Genomic DNA, 21,474 nt, shown 5'->3' with positions numbered 1-21,474 from the left:
CCTTGTGGTAAACTGCCAGGTTGCAATTGGAATGTCTTGGCAAAAAAAAGTTGCAATTGGAAAAAATATGGTTATACTGCTCCATCTCAAAGTGCAAAAGGCGCTCTTGACTTCACATGGTCTCAATGCACAACTTTGGCTATACGGAAGTTTTTCGGAGTGAAGCTATATAAATGGTATCGCTGTATTTGTCTTGTAAAATAATTTTATTTTATATTTTGTATTATGAAAATTATAAGTGGAAAACATAGTAAAGTTGTACGTTGATTATCAAAAAGGTCGAATAACCATTACATTTTGGGACAGAGAAAGTACTAATCAAGTATATCATGTACTACGACATAAGCAGGTGCAACACAAAAATCGATGACGGCTAACCGGTGCCGGATGAGTAATAAGTGCTCATCCCCCTAGGATTTAGATGATCAGAGCAACCAGGCGACGACTAGGTCGCATTGCGGTGTCCTTCTACATTTCTTTATCCGAGTCAAGGTCGAACACTGATACTTCCGGAGTGGTGGACATTCATTCCTCCTTCCATATCCAAATTGGCGGAAAAACACCCGCTTCATTCGCACCCCCCATGAAACACAATGCACTGACGACGGCAACCAGAACAGCTATATGACATACAAGATACAAAAGGTGCAGACTGTTGTTGCTTCAAGCCTTAGAAACAACACTGAAGAGCAATACATTCCAAATGTAGCAATTCGCAAACATACACCATAAGTTGGCCAAGGCCAACTATCTGTAGCACTGCCAGTCCAATGGTTCCAAATTTATCTCCTGTAACAAGGAACCAAACTACCATGAAGAATAGTTTATGCACTTCCACACTTTCCAAGTCATCCTTACTCTACTACTCATGAGCAAGGCAATCAATCACAACAAATACAAGTTTCTTTTCCACAAGTATTAGCAAGCCATAAGTCTATCGTCTGTTGTTTCTACTTACAATAAGGCTACTTGTCTTGTGGTGCAGCAGCAGCAGCATCAGCGACAGTGGTAGCAGTGGTAGCGAAGTTACTAAGGCCCAACTTAAACATGTCAAGGTTTACTCCATTGTCTACCAGAACACATGTAACCCCCATTTTTGATATCTGAAGCAAGGGAAGAAGATATTAGTCGTTAAAATCAGTCAGACACATGAATGTTTGTATAAAAGAATTCACATGTGCGTAATCACTGACTGCAATATCACACACCATCAAGAATAAAACCATCAGCTAGAAACAGAAAGCCAAAGAAGTCTCAAAAATCTGGTGTGGGATAAATCTAAAAGGATTTGTTCCTTGAAAACATGAAACAACATATTTCCAGCTTAAATGGTTATGTAATCTTGAAGCCAGATCATGGACTTCTTTTGAAGCATACTTCCCACTAGATACCCGCATAAATTGAAAATTCGGAAGTAGAAAGCAAATACTAAACCACACTAAGCTAGCTTATCAAATAACTTTCAGCTCTGAAGAGCCCGAAACAAACGTAATCGAAACTTCCGAAGCTTATAACAAATATTTAATCAACATATTGATGGAATGGCAATTTCAAGAATATTATGTGTGCTCAATAAAAGATATTCCCCCAAAAAGCTGATGATAACCCTGGCATGTTGAATAAACACTCAACTGGAGACTAGACAGTGAAAATTCTAAACCAAAATATTCAACATCATGGATATTTGTTTTGGATAAAGTAACTGCAGACAGAATTAGCACATTACCGTTTCAATATTTCTGTCCTCGTCGTCAAAGAAGAGCATAGACTTATACGGAACCCCAGTTTTTCTCTGGATCTTTTGGAAATGCTCTGTCTTGTGAGTCCAGCTGGAGAATATTTCCTTCATACAACAATGGCCAAGAGTAAGCGATACATCATGTTTTCCTTTGTACCATGCATACTCGCACATGTTTGCACCTTTATATAGAATACAGAATGCTCTTCTACTATACTAATGGGACGTGTTTCTTTTTTCAACTGTGTACTAAAGTTAATATGAACAACAAAATCCTCTTGACACGTCCTTGAGTTTGCGGTAATCAGATTAAAGGGAAAAAATATGTAAAATGCCTGTTCCCAATTTTCTCAATCAGTAAAACTGGGCATGTGGGCAATTATCCCAATAACAATCTATATCATGTGAGACTTCCAGTGGATCAATGATATGTGTGTTCTGCACTAAACTTAGATTTAATACTAGAAAAAAATCCTCTTCACGCATTCTTGATTCTGCTTCCGGTCAGCCTAATGTTTTCGTTATTTTTGTCCGGTCAAACTGAAGAAAGAAAAGCTGTATGTGATCAAGCTAAAAGAAGAAAAACATTTCCCTGTAAAGTAGTACGTCCTTTACTCCAATTTTAGTTTGTACGAAATCCAATTGCTAACAATCATGGTGCATTTACATCAAAATTTCTAGCTACTTACATCCCAAGGCCGATTGCTAACAAAGCAAATTCTGGTGCGTCGAGGCAAGCATGGAGTTGAGAGCAAGGTAAAGTGCAGCCTCCAGCCTGTATGAAAACCAGCGGCGAGACGAGCTTTACCTGCGCGACGAACATGGGCTGGAGGTCCAGCTTGTCGATAAACACCCTGGCGATGTCGGGGGTGGGCGAGCGAGACGCAATGGCCATGTCGACCCCCTTCTCCTTGAGCGCGCACATGATGCCCTTGGCGTGCCGGAACAGGCTCGGCGACTCCCTCTTGGAGCGGCACTCGCTGAGGAACGAGAAAAAGGCAGTCGACCATGGTGAGTTACCATCCTAGTAATGGAGAGGAGGGGGGCGAGCACACGGACCAGTAGAAGGGCCATAGGGTGTAGTCGAGGTCGAAGACGACGAGGCGCGGGAGCACCTGGAAGAGGCCCAGGATCTGCAGCGCCTCCGCCTTCACTCGCTCGTCGCCCATCCTGGCTGCTGCTGCTGCGGCGGCGGCGGTCACACGCCGGCGGCTCTTGGAGGGATTTGTCGCCGGTCCAACGGCGACCGGCTGGAGCAGGTAAGAATATGGATATGCCGACGAGATCAAAGCGCGTGGACGGTGAAAAGATCCGAGAACCAGGCCCATCTCGGCCCGGTCTACTACTAGGCCGGTTCACACGCGTAGAGCGGGCCGGATTTTCATGATCCAGGCCGGTGAGGCCCACGAACCGACTCTAGCTCGATATCACCGGACCGGAGGAGCTCCGTGGCGTTCTGTTCCCCAACCGGCGCCACTCGAAAGTCGAAACCCCTTCTTCCTGCTTCCCGACGGCCGGCTGCCGCTGCCGCCACCGCGCTCGCGCCCGCGCCCGCCCGAAGGACGCCGTAGTATCGCGCCACCTCATTCCCGGCACGCCACCTCCGGCCACCGATCTTCCTCCCGCCCCCGAACCTTGCAGGTCCTCGCCGCCCAGCGCCTCCCCTTCCCTTCCCCGGTCCCCCCGAACCCTAGCGGCAGCCGACAGAGAAGAAGGCCGGCGTTCGCGCTGCACGTCTCCGGCGGTCCGGCCGGCCGGCAGCGCCCCACCCCCACTGTCCCACGAATTAGGTACCTTCTGGCTTGTGCAGTTTTGCTCTTCTGCTTTGGCAACTCAAAATTGTAGACATTTTACAAATTATTTGCAAGTTAGGAATGATTGATTCTTTAGGATCGATGTCAAATGTATTGCAGCCAATTATTAAAATAGATTGAAACACTTTCGTTGTCGAATTTTTTTAAGAATGAAGAGGACCAAGCCCCATAAAAAAGTAGTCTTCTTTGAGCTTTCGAAAGTATGTAGGCCAATTTTTATGTAAAATTTACATTTAACCATGTATTATTATATGTTTGTAAGACAATAAGGTTAGTGTTAAATTATATGTTAGTATGCTGACATTGTCCTATGTGTGTTTAATTTTTTTTATTAACGTGGACCACCCTGCTTCAAACTCCTAGATCCGCCACTGGGTAGGAGCCGCGAAGATGTCGGATTTCCAGACCTCCACGCACCGGGAGCGGTGGATCTTCCAGCCTCAAGACCTGGTGACCCTTCCCGATCCATTGTTTCTGTTTCTGCGCTCGGTGCCCCAGGGTTGCTTTGGCCATCCTGGGACGGCTAACCTATAGCCTACTGACTCCTGCCCATGGTATGATGCTGATGCCTGTAATAATTATGCTTGCAGATAGATAAGTGGACGGGGGTGAACCGGCGTTCCGCCGAGACCCTCGCGCAGGTTGGGTTCTCCTGCCGTCATTGCATTCAGTTCACTTGTTTATAGATGAGTAATGGCTGCTCATTTTTCCTTTAATTTTCTTTGTGAAGTATGGAACGACGCGGTTGAAGGTGGACCCTGTCGACGGGTCGATATCGAACCCGGAACCTGCGCCCGATCATGGTACGTGACATTCGATGGTTTCTGCTGCCTATTAAGTTTTGATTGGTACACATGAGCATCGAAAGCAATATTGTGTTTGTGCTACTTTCAGTTCAAAGTTTTGTTCTTTCATACTTGTTCATACTTATGCTTGCGCTTGGCCAATGTTCATTGCAATGTAAGTTTGTGCGAAGTGTTCGCATTTGGATGTAAAAATGCTAAATCACTGTTTTGAATTCAGTTGTCGGGAGCTCGAGTGTGAAGCCTCTATCCTGCGAAGAGGAGCAAATGATGCGGAGATTTTACGAGCAGAAGATTCAAGAAGTGTGTAAAGCATTCAAGTTCCCCCACAAAATTCAGGTTAAGCACTCCTCTTTCAGTATACAGTGTCGTTGTTAGCTTAATGATCATGTGCTAACTGTCAGTTATTGCCTTGCAGGCTACAGCAATAATATATTTCAAGAGATTCTACCTACAGTGGTCTGTAATGGAGCATCACCCAAAGCATATTATGTAAGCAACATTGGTAGAATGAATAGTTTTGTGGTTCAGAATAGACAAGATCCTGGTGTATCAAATACTCAGCTGAGATTATTTGTCTCTCAAACATAACTAAAAAACCATGCAAACAAATGGAACCATTTATACATCTATTCAAGGCGATGATTTATGTGTTCTAATTGAAGATAGAAGTGTGGGTGTTTGTAGTGTCTTATATCCCTATCAGTCAATGTCTTTCCTTACCCTGTTAGTATGTTGCCAGGGACCAAGTTAATCGATTTTAATTTGACAGGTTAACTTGTGTATATTCTTCTTGCAAAGTGGAAGAAAATCATGTTTCTGCTGAGGAACTTGGCAAAGGGATTAACCAGGACCACCAGATTATTCTAAATAACGAAATGATTGTTCTGAAAGTAAGCCATTTCCATATCGAGTTTTTAGCGTTTCCAAGCAAACAGAATGTGACACTAATTTTCTTCGTTTCTTCCAGTCTTTAGATTTTGATCTGATCGTTTTTGCTCCATATCGATCTATCGAAGGGTTTATTGATGACATGGATGTAAGTTCCGTGTGAACATTTCATGATAGTCAGCATTATAAATTCATCATATTTGAGCTTGTCGTATGGCTCCTTTGGCTAATGCCAGTCTTTTTTTCCTTCCTACAAAGGATTTTTGTAGGGCAGGGAATGGTGCACACCAACGGTTGAAGGTCATACATTTCTTTGACCCTTTTGCCATACTGTTCAAGAGCACAATAATTAAATGTTTACTGTGTTACCCTTTACTACATGTGTAGGAAAAATATGTTCTATATTTTACTTAATCTTTCCACCCTAGTATGCTATGAATGGCAGTTACACATTATATGCAATCCTAATCATTGAGAAATAATATGATTTAATGAGGAATGTCTGGTTTGGTTAACCCTGAAACTTGTAGGTGAAGGCAATTGAGTACACTAATGGTTTTACTAATTGCTAGTATCAAGATCGTAGCATTAACTTCTGAGGATCATTTTTTAAATACTGTCATATAAGAATAAGGAAAAGATTGAATTATTTTATCTACAACCTCTGGATCCCCTTTGTTTGGATAACAGATGAATGTTAGCTGTGAAAATTGAGTTGGTGTCAGAATTGATTTGGGATTGCATCGGCAAAAGGATGCCGAAAACATAAAAGTCTATCAATTTTTCTACCTCACACTGGCTTGTGTTGAACATTAACTTTTATCACTTGTTTCTAGTCGACAGTAAGATACATCATATAAGTATTACGACTAGTTAATTAGCCACATAGGCTAAGAGGCAAATAAATATTGTAACTTTTTTGTGTCACTTGCTCAAACAATAATTCAACCATCCATTACATGGAAAATAGTCCTAATGTGGAAATTTGGCTCGATGTAAAAAAAATGCTCTTTCAGCTTGTTCCTTATATGGAACGAAAGATAGATAGTACAAATAACAAAAATGCAAGTTGGAAGTTAAAAAAAAACATGCAAAAGTTGTATGGCTGCCCTGCTTATGCATCAGATGCTTGTATTGTAGGATTTGTACCAAACTGCGAATTCTCATGTTGACAGAATGATGTTGACCGACGCACCTCTTCTCTATACTCCTGGACAGGTAATCTTGAGCTATCAATAATATAGATAATCTTCAGTTAATCTGTTTTTGTCTAAAATATTAAAAAAAAACTGCTACAACACTGCCATTTTCATAAATTACTTGGTTAATTTGTGTCTAATTAAGAAAGCTTTATCCTATGTGTCAAGCTTGACGTGTTCAAACCTCAGTTTCTACCCATATCTTATATGACCTGATTAAATAGTGTTCCTATTTTTACAGTTGGCATTGGCTGCTCTGTACAAGTCCAATGACGCACTCAAGGTCCTCGATTTTGAAAGGTCATAAGCTTCTTATCAATGTTTATCCTTAGCATGTAGGAACTTTGTGTTTCATGATGTTCGATTTTCCATTTATTCATTGTTGATCTTGCTAAATTCATTGATTGTTTGCAGATACTTGGAAAGTGTTTTTTCAAGGCAACGCCTTGATTGTCCAGTCGAACAGTTTGTTCAGATAATGAATACGATTAATTACTTGGTGAGGACTTTTACCTGGCTTGGTACAAATACAGTTTGGCATAATTATGTGAACTCCCACCAAGAATTGTTCTTTAACTGCGTGTTTCATTTCACCGGTCTGCACAAACATGTAGTTTTAGCAGAAAAGGATTAGATAAGGTGGTGCTTCCGTGCTTTGTTTAACATATGTGACTGTTCCAGAGGGTATTGGTTATCTATTGACCTGACAGAGAGTACCATCCGTTCTTGTTTGCTTGCATCTTCGATCGCATAGACATCATGGATGATGCTTGAGGGTTTATTTTTATACATATGTGACAGTTTGCATGCGGATGATACTTGATGAGGGTCTACTTTTATACATCAGAGGGTTACCCCACATTCTGTAACACCCAGAGCTGTTAGATTGATGGATTTTCCGACATCTAATCATCAATGTGCTGTACTCTTTGCGTATTTCTGCAGGTTGACCGGCTTCAAATACTTACTCAAGAAGACATGAAACATGCTGATCGCAAGCTGAGACATTGCTTGGATGAGTAAGCCCTCGCATCTCTTTACAAGCCTGCATGTCCTCCATTACTGTTACCCTTGTGTACTCATGCCCTGGTATATGGAAATTTGTATAGGCACAAGAAGAAAGAAAAGAAGCCGAAGCACAAATCAAAAAGGACTGCTGGTGATGCCCGGCAGTAAGTACCTTTGTAAGGGCAGCTGTGCTGTGTGAGAACCAGTTCTGGAAAATGCGGTGGTAAGGACTTGTACTGCACCGTTGTCATGCGTTTAGCTTTATCCTGCGACCAAGTTATGATAGGAGTATCTTAGTCTACTCAGGCTCTCCGGTTGATGACCAGACTTCGACTCCGACTTCTCGAGCCATTGCATCAGCGATGCTGAGTTGATCTCCTAACCAGCTTAGGCCTTGGTCAAGGACAAGCAATTTAGAGACGAGGCAGCTTACTGTGGCCTTCTAGGCATTTTGCAGGTTCAGTGCCAACGGGCTCTATGTGTTCTGTAATAACTTCATGATTTTATTGGAGTAACTTAATTGTTCGTTGCGGCTGGAGAGAAACCTGAGGTGTCAAACATTGGATGGTATATTGATGTACGTTATTCATTGGTACATGGGATGGGAGAGACATCTTTTTTGTTTTGCGAAGAGACATGGGGAGAGACATCATTGGATGCTATATTGATGTACAACCTTGGATGCTACTTTGTTATATTCAGGAATGATACAGAACTGCCTGGCTGTGTCAAGTAAAGTTGCTAGAGTTAATCTTCATTTGGGCTTTTTTTCGTTTGCATTTCTGGCCATCAGTTTGCTGACAATCAAGACAATCTGCCTCGACGTTTTACTTTTCTTTGTTGAGCATCACATTATTCTGAAAGTATTGGTTGAGAATCACTCTGTTCTGAAAGAGACCGAAACTTTTTTTTTACCGTGGCGTCTCAGACAGATGTGCACGTTTGCAGAAACATATCGTCTTGTTTGCAGAAACTAATTTACATGTCGCAAGCTTATCTATGGAGGGAGTATATACAAAATCAAATCTCTAATCAGCATCTCAAGTCAAAATCCCCATCTGATTTTTTCTGCCTGGTCAAAATCGCTCTCTCCGCACGTCAAAAAGTCCCTCTCTCCGTAGCGATTTTTCTCTCCGCCACCATCCCGTGCCCTTTCCTCTTCTCCCCAATCCGGTCCGATGCGGCGCTAGAATCTCTCCCAAGTCCACCGCCGCCGCCGCCGTGCCCTAGCTCCGCGCCATCGCCGACGCCCGCCCCGCTCCCCAACCAACCCTCCCGCCTCCCACGCGCGCTCGCCGGGCTCGCCGTTCCACCTCATCTCCGCTCCGCCCGCAGTCCCGGACATCCATTTTCGAGGTATTTCTCTGGTCATCGATGGACGATTAGTTAGTTAAACCCAAAGCAACCCTTTCTACGGGTTTTGGCACGCCTTCCAGATCCGCCCCTGCTATGGCATGCTTTCGCACGACGTGTAGATGATGATCTTCCGTTTTTACAGTTTTAATTTTGGTAATATCTCCGTTATTAAGTGTACAGAATCATGGGGTCTGCCGCTCCAGAATGATGGTCGTCGGCCACAACACACTGAGCGATTGTTGTTGTAGTAGTACACTTACCCTATTATTATTTTCAGGGGATTGTGTTGCCCTTCCGTAATTGCTCACCGCCACAGTACGAATCCTCTGATTTAGCCTCACCTCGCTCTAGTAGTAATCTTAACATACCTACACGGCCCGGCATGGATGGCATCGAGCCAGATCGGAGTGCGCCCAGCAGCGAAGTAAGACTGCCTTTATTGAACATCATCATGCCTGGCGGTTTCATGTTTGGCCTTCGGCGAGCGCTGCTTGTAGGAAGGCAAGGCGACAAGCCAGCGGAGAGCAATTGTGCAGCAATGTGTGCTGGTGCGACGCCGAGCGAAGACTGCTTGTTCTTCAGCAGCTGTGCTAGGAGGATGAAAGGCAAATTAACTTAGGCAGTTTGTGCAGACCTCTTGCTGGCCATCACAATATTAGTACAGTAGCTGTAACCGATGGCCGCCATTTCCGTGTCAAGCACATTTGCTCTCATTTTACACTGTCATGTAGCAAAGTTGCTTATTACCGTGTCACGTTTTGTGTATTTTTAATATAAGAAGTATGATTCAGTTAAATAGATGGTACACATGCTCCGTTATCTGGCTTACTCTGACTGTCTGAAAGTTTTCTTTCTGCAGGAAAGCTAAAAGAGGTGGTGTGCTGTTATCTGGCCTCAAGCATTCAACAGAGTTGCTTTGTCAAAATTGTGCAGCAATCTTAAAGCATGAGGTTAGTAGTCTTAGTTCATCCTTTGAATCAATAAAAACCTGTTTGAACGTGCATACTGACTTATTCAGATATGTGTGGTTTATCTATTCGGTTTCAGACTCTTTAGTTACTACATTACTTGACTGGACTTGTTTCAAATATTATCTCTGGACTAGCACAACGATAGAGCATAATCTCATTTTTGTGTATCATCTTGTAAACAAGTGATCAGTGAATGTGTTTGATAAGTGCTGAGGAATATATAATTCATTTTTTAGTTGCAGCATCACGTGGTAAACTAAAACTGGTTTACCCCAGCTATCCCAGTTTACATTAAATGGTAAACTGTAGAGCTATCTCTCTAAGGGGGATACAAAATTCCCAATTTCGCTCTTGCATGTGATGGTACTATGAAGACTTAGAAAACATCATTGCTCTGTTGCATGCTTAAACAGGATACTGACTAGCTAGTGACATCTACAGGGATGTGGCACTTTGAAAAAATGAATGTGATTTTGTAGACCCATTTGCATTATTTATGGTTTTGCATATACACATGAAACCATGTTTTTTGGCACAAATTGCTGTGCTACGATACAGAGGTAAAGAAACGATTGAACTGACTGCATAAGTGTGAGCTAGAACTCAAGTTGCTTTATTTGGCTTCCAATAGTTTGACCTTTTTTTTTGTTTCCAGCTCTAATCGTGTGAAGTGGAATGAGGACAATCTGTATGAGATTGAATCAAACAAGCCAGTGAGGCAGAAGATAACTGAGCCCAAGACACCCTATCACCCTATGATAGATGATGATGGTATATATCTTGTTACCTTTATCTTATCTAACCTGACCACCGTTATTGTTCATAATGTGCAAGAGCTGAACATTTCTTCCACTACTTCTGTCTAGGGTCACTATCGCCAACACGCCCTTTCGACAGGTGTCTAGAGGAGACTGTTAATGCTGAAGCTATTTTAACTGCTTTAAATGGTGTGGCTTCTTCGAGTAAAAATGATTCAAAGGATGATGATTGGGCAACCTCAGATGATGATGCAGATGCCATGGAACACGATGATGGTTGGTAGCTTCTTGCTCAGTTGCCATTTTGATGTGGTTATTCTGCTTACAGTAATTTTCTATTACATTGTTCTGCTCCATTTGAGTCGATTTAAACGAGAGAAATTTTTGTCACTTGCTTTATAGTGAAAAAACTAAGTTGTTTTTCGAGTGACTGCATGGATGATTAGTCTTCAAAGGTTATGCCATGTGTTAGTTCAAGATTGTGATGACAAATCAAGAATATATATAGCTGTTACTACATGAGGTGTTATTTGTTTGATGGTTAGTTTCTAGAGTAAATCAGCATTTGCCACTGTGCAATCTATTTTACAAGTTGAGTTATGTAACTCCGTGTTATGGTACAGGGACTGTTATGGTATCAAACTTTCTGCAATGAAGTCCATAAGTGATCCAACTAATGACCACTCATATAGCTTTTCTCAGTTTCCTAGCTTATCTAAAGCTTTCATAGTGCTTTTCTAAGATATATTTTATCATTATACTATACTGGTACTGGGTATAATAAGCTTATAACCGAAGTCCAGGGCGCTATTTTGAACAAGTGATTTGTTGGTGTTCATGCAGACTCAGAAGGTGACAAAGGATCTGTAAGTTTTAACGATCATCGCCGTGCTCACTATGATGAATTCCGCAAGGTCAAGGAACTAATGCGCTCTGGATCTCTGGTCGAAGAAGGGGCAAACAACACCCAAAACAAGACAGCTGGAGAGAAGGCGACATGCGATAAGGGCAAACCATCATCACCTCAAGCATGAGCAACGAGCGTGCGGCTGGTGCCTGCTCTGTGTGTATTGCTGAATCCTTATTTTTCATATCAGATCAGACAGTTTTCTGCACGCAAAGAACCTGTACCCATCTCCCCTTGTTTCGAGATGTTGTGGTTGCCTAGCTACTTATGTTTTCAGTCAACAAGCAAGAAATTGTATGGGTCACTTCTTATAATACTGGAGTTGAGTTATGTGATTAGCTCTTGAGCAAATTTTCTTCATGAGATCATGCATTAATGTTTCTGCGATTAGCTGGTTTACTGGAAACAGCTTAAAAAGAAGGAAATTGAGGCCTGCTTGTACAGTCCACGTGCTTGTAAGAATTTAATGTCAAAACGGTCTGGTATATCATTTGGCAAATGAAAAAAGACGTCACCAGGAAGTGAGGAAAGTCAAAGCTGCCTACTCTAGTATTGCAATTTTGCATTAAACAGAAGTTCTCCTGTTCTTCTAGAAGTACAAGTAGAAGCCTACCCAAGACTAGAGGCACTCACACATCACATATCCCTCTGATCCATAATAATTATTGTTTTGTTTTAAATTTAACTAAAAGTAAGCTAAAACAATGACACTTATCATGGAAGGAGCAACGAGATGGCAAGTGGAATTCTAAAAGTAATAAAAAATAATGAATATGTCCTTGAAACACCTAGCGACGACTACCTGAAAGCGCGTTGTCATCCTCATAGCTCAATCATCGAAGCTGAGCAAAGATTATAATAGTAGAATTTACCAAGGCTCCAAAGAAGACACCTAGTTCCACACGCCCTTCGCTGACACTAGGCACACCAACACCTAATTCCACGCACCCTTCGTTGACACTAGGCACACCAACTGAGAGAGATATAGGGCAGAGAGGATCACATTGTAACTAACATAACCTAAAACAAGGAACATCCATCCACCAAAAGACTAGCGTCCACGACACCTCCAAGGCAGACGCTCTTCTGTGGATTTTACGAGGCACATACGGCATCAAAACGCTTTTGTGAGTAACGTCATACCCAGGTGTAACAACGCCACCGAAGCTAGAGTTGGTTCTGGCAAGTTCATCAGTTCAATTTATACACAAGGCTGGCATTTATTGCCAAACAATTTAATATTTGCCAAACATATGTTATTACAGCGAGTACCAGTCAAACAAGAGAAGATTTCGAGCTAGCAGATGCAAATGCCAGGGGTAAAAATATCTCAACATTACAGCATTTTCCTTTTAACTTTCTCTGCAGTACACAATTCGGCATGTTTACATTTTGAACATGATAAAATGAGAAAACGAAAGATCTTGTTGTTCGATCCTCCTCTGTATCTTCACTTCTTGGCCTGGTATTGGATTCGGGGGCTTCATTCAGCTTGTTTTGGTTGCGGCAAAGTTGACAATCGAAGCCTTCAACAAATTAAGAAATATTATTAGCAGCGTAACATCTCACAGCAACCAGGAAAATCAAGGAACAGTAGGAACTGCCAATATCCGTTGGATAAATGGAGCAAAATGACCATGCAAAATATTGATCCCACCAATCGTAAATTAACCAATATAAGAAAATTACAGACATGAGTAAAGTTTCCAAGATACTAGATTGACTTACTTCACAAATGCATATGTTATACATTTATAAATCATATTATGGAAGCATTTTTCGTGACAAATCATACTACCAACGGATTGTTACTTTTCCTTTGATCAATCTAAATACTTCATATGTTAGCATATTAATTAACTAGAGGAGTCTAGAAAAGTTTGACTGCATGCTTTCCATGACGTCATCTATTTCCAAATATAGGTAGTACAGGGGTACCTGAGGGGCTTTCTTTGGACAGTCGATGCAGGAGTAGCGCGAACTGACGGGCAAGCAAGCTCAAGTGGCTGTTATAAAAAACAAAAGGAAATCATGACTAATGTTAAAATACAAGCAAATAAGCCAAGTCACAATACGCATTCAGAGATAAAACATAATAAGCTAATGAATCTGTACAAGGTGGCATGGTGTAGCTCTATCGATCAATGATGTTGAATGAGTAAATTATTCATAGTGAATGCAAAATAACCCAGCCATCATAAAATGCTGGTTGGCATTTGTTTTAATATACTGAGGCATTTGTTTTATCCACGTTCTGATAAGGAATTACTCCTTCCGTCCAAAAATATAAGGCACAAATTTTTTGCACGGTCTTTGGTGCACAACTTTGACCACTTGTATGTACTAAAAATATCTGGATTGAAAATGTGTAAATGGTATCGTTGCATTCGTCACAGTGAACAGGTGACCGAAGAGAGACCGCAATTTGTGAGTTCCTTTATTGCTTTTCCTACATTGCTCTTTAGTGTATCAAATGGTCCTAGCATATCGAATTTTCAGAAAACTTAATATGCATTGTGTCCTGGCTCTTGTGAAATAAATTGGCAGAACATGTAACAATAGTGTAATGTCATTCATTGAAATATCATTACAAACTAGATAATTACGACAAAGTATGTGCTGTGGTTGTAAATCAACAGGGGTTTCTTTGACAATCTAACATATGTATTTACGCATGAAAGAGGAACAGAAGGCAAAGCAGTAAATTATCATCTATGCAAGCTTACAACTCTAAGTAAGAGCAGAGGAAAAACGAGGACTCGAGGCCATACAAAAATCCTAAATACATATGAAAAGAGTTAGAAAAAGAATATACCTCCAGCTCGTCCTCAGCCTTGCGCTTCAAATGATTATTACCATGGGAGCTCAGGTTGCATGTTTGCCCCTCAGATCCATGAGGAGGTCCATGTTTATTGTCAGGCTTAGCTTGATATGATACCAGCTCATCAACTGGAGCAGGAGGGGAACTCACAAGATTATTTACACGAATCCCCTCAGATTCCTTTTGTGAACTGTTGAAACAAATGCCCAACCCATTTGCTGGACCACCATTGCTTGAAGTAGATGGCATGCTGTTAGGTTGTGTAACCACATCCACCACAGCATTATCCCCAGGAGCAGGTGGACTTCCAAGAAAACGCCCTGGATGTTCATGCTCAACAGTTTCTGTGTGGAGATTCAAATGCCCGTTCAAAATATTTTGGGTTTCTCTACTTGATAAATTAGAGGGCAACAACGAAGTACTTTGATAGCCACCAGAACCATCTTGAGCAGACTGAGGATCACTCCAACTCTCAGTCTCCAATGGATTTCCAACATGACGATCAGGTGTAACATCATTCCTAGAAACAGCACGGCTGTTCCTGCCTGCTGTTCTGGAAGAACGTGGAGGACGTACTCCACCAGGAAAAACAAACAAGGGGATATCTTTTCTTTTTACATGGGAGACTTCAATATCCATTCCTTCTCTCCGATGTACATAAGCAAGAACTGAAATCTTAAACTCATTTACGATTCCTCTGATGTCAAATTGCTCAGCTTCTTGAGGTTGGGCAGTTTGTTTTCTCCAAAGACCCATAAAATAAAAGCTATGCAACGGCCTGGATCCATCTGAGAAATCTCTGGGATGAGGATGCGCAAGGAGCATCTCATGTGTATATCGCTCAAACTACATCAGCAGCCAAAATCACATATTAAAGGACAGCACAGTGCACACTAAAACTAATAAGAATGGAAGTTTTATTCCAAGTTATTCACCTTCAGTACAAGTTGGCGAAGACGAGACTCTACCCAGCCTTTCCAATTCCTGAGGTCATCTTCATTTCTCGCTGTGATACCAATCTCTAAATAATTTCTATATAATTCGAAAAAAGGATATGGCTCGAATAGATCATCCCAGGTTGCTCTATTTTCATCTATTGCCTACAGTTTATACATCAAGGTTAAATAAAGTCTGATGCAAGACATCCATAAGAATGAACTCAAAATTGAAGTTCTAAACATAAATACAAAGTAGTTGCTACAGACAAGCCACATAATCTCAAGAATCTGCTCATGTATAGTTTAAGTTAACAGTGAAAACACAGGCATCACATACATTATATATTTTAATCAGATAATTAAAGATAACTCTACAACAAAATGAATTTGCATAACTCTACTACATTAATAATAACTATCTCCCCCGCAAAAAAAAATAACTATCGAAACATTTGCAGCCTAAGGTACAGAAATGGGGAGTACAGTTTGCGCTTAGGATCAATATTGCGACTACTAGACACTACACATATAACCATTTGATCTCTATTACTCCCTCCATCCCAAAAAGGATGTCTCAGATTAGTCTAAATACGGACAAAACTGCGACATCCTTTTCGTGCCGGAGGGAGTATATTATATATATCAGCCCTAAATGCATGAATGATTTGATTTGCTGATGATTTCCTGTTAGGATATAAAAATCATTCTGAAATAACAAGTACCTGGCAGATCTCAAATCCTCGTGTGAATTCTTGGATCATCACATACTTAGTACTACTAGATACGTTATAGCTAGAATTCATACAAGGATATGCGGGTGTAATTATAGGCATCTGATGGCCCCTATCTCTAAAGTTTCTTCTTGGATCCCAAACAGGGAGGCCAAGAGGACCCTCCTCAATATGGCAAAGTATAACAGGGTTGGGCCACTTCCACTGGCTGAAGACTCTGAAAAACCGAGATATCAACATGCTGGGCGATGCATTTGGGTACAATTGACATATTCGAGCAACAAGAATTGCCCAATTTATGCCACCCAAAAATCCTATAACCTGGACAAGCAAGCAATATATGAGTATATATTTCATATTCATAGATCATAATATTGATAGTGATATGTGTATGCATCATAATGTAAACATGTAATCCTGCAATGGGGCATAGCTATATATTATGGGCTCCCCATGGTGCAATTCGTTTTATTCACCTCACCAGTTTTTATGTGCAAACAGTATTTTGCAAATACCGGTGAACAGCTTAAGCAAACGTTAAGCTTTTTAGTTCTCCCGTTTCCTTATATTTTGTCTCATTTTACCACAGTAGTACTTGAACAGTTGACCTCAAAACAGTATGATAGGCAGATAAATGGAAGACAAATAAGGCAGTCTATTGTTACATTTGGTGTCAACCCTTTGCTTAAAACCAAATGAAACTTAATGTCTTTTTTCAGAATGAAGCTAAATGTTCTCTTCTTCTGTTGGTCTCCTCACATAAAGCTCCCAGTGTTTCCCTGATCATGCATGTATGATAATAGTTTAAAGAATTCTCTTGCAGCAAGAAGAAGCATACATTTGAGTACACCCCACGACGCTTTCCCCAGTACCTCATGAACCTTAAGGTTGTGCGGAAACTCTGGATTTGAGAAAAGAAGTGGGATTTAGTCCCTAGAATAATATTAACATGTTTACTTGAGAAACAGGCATTCGTAAGGACACATACCGGAATATTTGGGACCAATCGTAAGATCTGATCAGTAACTCGACACCCATTTAAACTACGGACAGCCTGTTCGTCAACATTGTGCAGTATGGAGTCCTGAGAAAGATCAAGATCCTGAAAAGGAATCATGTACCATGGTTAGGAATCTCTATCAAACATCATCAAAACATGTCATGAAATGATTCGCAAGCCAAATAAAACTATGGAATAAAATGCTAAGCTCCATCTATATGGTCTTTCATTTTCAGATGGATACTGCTACATTCTCTACTCATTTATTACAATTAGTACCAAGATAAATACGGCATGCAATACTGCAATATTGAAGTAACAAAGCTGTAAAACAAACTTACATCAGGAATCACCACATGTGCAAGGTTTGCATATAAAAGATCAATGGACACCCCACAAAGTTTGAACCCCAGAACAGGCACATGAGCATCTGGTACCGGATGTAACTCAGAAACTTCTGGCATCTCAGCTAGCATATCGTGAAGACACCGGAAGAAGTAGTCCTGCATAAAATGAAATGCACATTTGACACAGTAAAGACTGCAAATACCACTGGAATTTCAGTAACAGATCCTCTTACATTTCGAGTTGCATGTCTTGGACCAACGCATAGTGTATCAATATCAGCGCCAGGACCGTGCACCTGGGCAATAAGCAACAAATTAAGAAGAATCACAACAGTTAATTTAGGTTACAGAGATGGAAAACCTCGTAAAAGCGGCAACCATATATATCCATACCAGTATACCTACCTAAAACCATCAGACTCTACAAAGATGTATGCATGATTACTAACGCGCTAATATAATTCGATAGAAGAACATAGAGAACAGGGAAAAAAAGCATTAAAACACAGTAACATCTGACGATTAAGTATTTCTTTAGAAACAGAAGTGCGCAAGAAACGGCATAACAGAGTACCCCAAGGCGGTATGAACCGAATGTGAAGATCTTGGCATTTGCTTCTTGCACAAACTGCTCGCCGTAACCGCTCACCCTAGTGGCCTTCTTAATCCAAGCTTTCACAGTCTGCGAGGACAAACAACAGCTCGTCTTGAAACCGGCCTACCCAAATTATAATCCAAAATATAAGCACAATCGACAGAGCATTCTCGAACCTGGTCAAGTTTGCCTAAGACCTCTTCTCGCGAGACGGCCTGGTCTTGACTCTCATACAGGCCCGCGTCAGCAAGGAACTGAATCAATCAACACCAATAACAACAGATGAGCAAAACTTATTCAACATGGGAACAACAGAAAAATTGCAAATTCTTGATCTATCTGATACACGTATACCGCAGGCTACGCACCTTTTCGACCTCGGCCGTCTGAATGAGATCCTTCTCGGTCGGCCCGCTTAGTGATATTGGCTCGGAGACGCCAAGATAACCAGCATTGTTCTTCGCCATCATGGCTCCTCAATTATTTTTTATATTTTTTATTTAATATTTTCGACGAACGGTCGATTGAACAAGCTTTTATATAATAAAGCAAAGGGGGATGCCGGAGATACCAGCTTACAGGGTGGAGTTCAGAACAAAACCAAAAACAAAAAAAAATATTACAGCAGTAGGATGAAATCAGAATCAATGTGAGTGAGCCTACACACTAACACATCGACGCTGCCCCAAGACAACAGAAGCAGACCGAGTCCTTGTCTTCACCGGCGCCTGGCTGCTGGACTCCACAATTCGATTCTCCGGAACCCTCGCTCCCTGCGGGGCGGATCTAGATGGTGCGCCGACGGAAATTGGTGGAGTTCAGTGATATTTAACCGATGCCGAAAACTCGTACGTACCCCCAAAAAACCAATCGCCGAGATTGCGGACGGGGTCGAGAGGCGATGAGGTGGAGCGGAAACGGCGACGGCGGCGACGCGCGTTGGAGGCGAAGGGGCTGGCCGACGGTACGCCGCGGCACGGCGGCAGCTCTAGGGCACGGCGGTCGGGTTTGGGGCTTGGGTGGGTCAGGATTCGGGAGAGAGGAAGGGTAAATAAAGGTGGGACGGCGGAAAGGAAACCGCCGAGCACATGGATTCCGGGTCCGTTTCTAGTTTGGATAGCACATAGTATTGCTTGATTGGAAAAATAAAAGCAGAGTACAGGCTTGTTTCGGAGAGCGGCGGGGTAGGTTCCGAGGGAGCGCGTCGGCGGCGGCGAGGTCCGGCCCGGCGGCGCAGGTGAAAGCTGCGGGGCGGACGCCGGAGACGATGGGCGATTTTCGCCGGAGATAGTTCGGGGCGACGAGCCTAGGGCTGCGCTGCGCCAATGTGGGGAGTCGGGAGAGGAGGTGTGAGGAAAAGGAATCCGGAAAGGAGGGGGTCGTGGGTGGCGGGCCGGTTTGACAGGCGATATATCCAGTGGCATCGCTGCCTAATTTCCACCAACTCGAGGGCTAGGAGTGTTATTACAATTAAAAAAAAAAGATAAAAGTGATAGAAAAGTGACCGAGGTTCATGGATTCACTTAACTATTTTCTATTTTAAGTTGTTGTGGACAATAACAATTTATCAATGAGATATGAAGAAAAAAACTTTAACATGTATAAGATAAACATCCATATGGGCATTGATGCGCGTAGATGTACACGTCTGTTGGGAACCCCAAGAGGAAGGTATGATCCGCACAGCGGCAAGTTTTCCCTCAGAAAGAAACCAAGGTTATCGAACCAGTAGGAGCCAAGAAGCACGTGAAGGTTGTTGGTGGAGGAATGTAGTGCGGCGCAACACTAGTGAAACCGGCGCCAACGTGGAACCTGCACAACACAATCAAAGTACTTTGCGCCAACATAACAGTGAGGTTGTCAATCTCACCGGCTTGCTGAAAACAAAGAATTAATCGTATCGAGTGGAAGATGGTGTTTGTTTGCAAAGAACAGTAAAAGCAGTAGAATGTATTCAGATGTAAAAGAATGGACCGGGGTCCACAGTTCACTAGTGGTGTCTCTCCAATAAGATAACTAGCATGCTGGGTGAACAAATTACAAAGTAGCAATTGACAAATAAAGATTCAATACATATCAACGATGATTACTATGTGATTTAATCAAGGCATTACGACAAAGTACATAGACCGCTATCCAAAGATGCATCTATGCCTAAATAATCCACCTTCAAAGTTATCATCCTAACCCCTTCCAGTATTAAGTTGAAAACCATAGAGCATTGCATTAAGTATGGTGCGGAATGGAATCAACACAAATCACCGTAGATAAAGCATCACTGTGTGATCCCTAGTCGCAACAAAGACATCCACAACCTTAGAACTTTCTCACATCGTCCCAGATTAAATGGAGGCATGAACCCACTATCGAGCATAATTACTCCCTCTTGGAGTTACAAGTATCAACTTGGCCAGAGCCTCTACTAGCAACGGAGAGCATGCAAGAACATAAACAACACATATATGATAGATTGATAATCAACTTAACATAATATTCTATATTCATCGGATCTCGCCAAACACAACATGTAGCATTACAAATAGATGATCTTGATCATGTTAGGCAGCTCACAAGATCTATAACAATGAAGGCACAAGCGGAGAACACAACCATCTAGCTACTGCTATGGACCCATAGTCCAAGGATGAACTACTCACGCATCAATCCGGAGGCGGGCATGATGATGTAGAGCCCCTCCGGTGATGATTCCCCTCTCCGGCAGGGTGCCGGAGGTGATCTCCTGAATCCCCCGAGATGGGATTCGTGACGGCGGCGTCTCTGGAAGGTTTTCTGTATCGTGGCTCTCGGTACAGGGGGTTTCGCGACGGATGCTTTAAGTAGGCGAAAGGGTAGGTCAGGGGGCGTCACGAGGGGCCGACACAACAGGGCCGCGCGGCCCAGGCCCAGGCCGCGCCGCCCTGGTGTCTGGCCACCTCGTGGCCCCACCTCGTCTCCCTTTCGGTCTTCTGGAAGCTTCGTGCAAAAATAGGACCCTGGCATTGATTTCGTCCAATTCCGAGAATATTTTCTTACTAGGATTTCTGAAACCAAAAACAGCAGAAAACAGCAACTGGCGCTTCGGCATCTTGTTAATAGGTTAGTGCCGGAAAATGTATAATAATGTTGTAAAGTATGTATAAAGCATTCAAGTATTGTAATAAAAGTAGCATGGAACATAAGAAATTATAGATACGTTTGAGACGTATCAAGCATCCCCAAGCTTAGTTCCTACTCGTCCTCGAGTAGGTAAACGATAACACAAATAATTTCTGAAGTGACATGCTACCAACATAATCTTGATCAACATTATTGTAAAGCATATGAGATTAATGAAGTGATCTGAACAAAAGATTGCTAACAAAGATAATGACTAAACAAATGAATCATATAGCAAAACTTTTCATGAATAGTACTTTCAAGACAAGTGATACGTCCAAAACGTATCTACTTTCCCGAACACTTTTGCTATTGTTTTGCCTCTAATTTGTGTATTTTGGATACAACTAACACGGACTAACGTTGTTTTCAGCAGAACTGCTCTGGTGTCTCGTTTTTGTGCAGAAATCCAACTTTCGGGAAAATCCTCGGAATTTATGC

At 42.0% G+C, this 21,474-nt stretch overlaps 4 protein-coding genes across 4 annotated transcripts; 2 read left to right on the top strand and 2 right to left on the bottom strand.

Moving 5' to 3' along the window:
• Positions 1–653: 653 nt before the first annotated feature.
• On the bottom strand, positions 654–2,965 carry LOC127293652 (uncharacterized). The gene is made up of 4 exons (XM_051323296.2): positions 2,798–2,965; positions 2,547–2,718; positions 1,727–1,843; positions 654–1,103 (listed from the first exon to the last, which is right to left on the bottom strand). Exons 1-4 carry the CDS (start codon positions 2,905–2,907, stop codon positions 966–968), a joined length of 537 nt encoding a protein of 178 aa, XP_051179256.1. The 5' UTR covers positions 2,908–2,965; the 3' UTR covers positions 654–965.
• Positions 2,966–3,932: 967 nt separating this feature from the next.
• On the top strand, positions 3,933–7,696 carry LOC127293653 (cyclin-H1-1-like). The gene is made up of 13 exons (XM_051323297.2): positions 3,933–4,002; positions 4,143–4,193; positions 4,283–4,355; positions 4,576–4,694; positions 4,774–4,847; positions 5,128–5,248; positions 5,326–5,394; positions 5,505–5,546; positions 6,387–6,464; positions 6,687–6,745; positions 6,860–6,944; positions 7,391–7,464; positions 7,555–7,696. The coding sequence occupies exons 1-13, from the start codon at positions 3,943–3,945 to the stop codon at positions 7,619–7,621; spliced, it is 972 nt and encodes a 323-aa protein (XP_051179257.1). The 5' UTR covers positions 3,933–3,942; the 3' UTR covers positions 7,622–7,696.
• A 1,010-nt stretch (positions 7,697–8,706) lies between these two features.
• Positions 8,707–11,805, top strand: LOC127293654 (protein phosphatase inhibitor 2-like). Its single transcript, XM_051323298.2, has 5 exons — positions 8,707–8,809; positions 9,669–9,759; positions 10,436–10,551; positions 10,647–10,814; positions 11,382–11,805. The coding sequence occupies exons 2-5, from the start codon at positions 9,755–9,757 to the stop codon at positions 11,570–11,572; spliced, it is 480 nt and encodes a 159-aa protein (XP_051179258.1). The 5' UTR covers positions 8,707–8,809; positions 9,669–9,754; the 3' UTR covers positions 11,573–11,805.
• A 968-nt stretch (positions 11,806–12,773) lies between these two features.
• On the bottom strand, positions 12,774–18,686 carry LOC127293655 (nuclear poly(A) polymerase 1). Its single transcript, XM_051323299.2, has 12 exons — positions 18,246–18,686; positions 18,054–18,131; positions 17,857–17,964; positions 17,516–17,578; positions 17,277–17,438; positions 16,924–17,037; positions 16,774–16,836; positions 15,927–16,256; positions 15,202–15,366; positions 14,261–15,112; positions 13,384–13,451; positions 12,774–12,971 (listed from the first exon to the last, which is right to left on the bottom strand). Exons 1-12 carry the CDS (start codon positions 18,345–18,347, stop codon positions 12,929–12,931), a joined length of 2,148 nt encoding a protein of 715 aa, XP_051179259.1. The 5' UTR covers positions 18,348–18,686; the 3' UTR covers positions 12,774–12,928.
• Positions 18,687–21,474: the final 2,788 nt, after the last annotated feature.

This window comes from Lolium perenne, chromosome 4 (assembly GCF_019359855.2).
Source record: "Lolium perenne isolate Kyuss_39 chromosome 4, Kyuss_2.0, whole genome shotgun sequence".
In the NCBI taxonomy this organism is placed as follows: Eukaryota; Viridiplantae; Streptophyta; class Magnoliopsida; order Poales; family Poaceae; genus Lolium; species Lolium perenne.
Note: the sequence above shows the minus strand (reverse complement) of the source record. Positions and strands in the feature narration are given on the sequence as shown.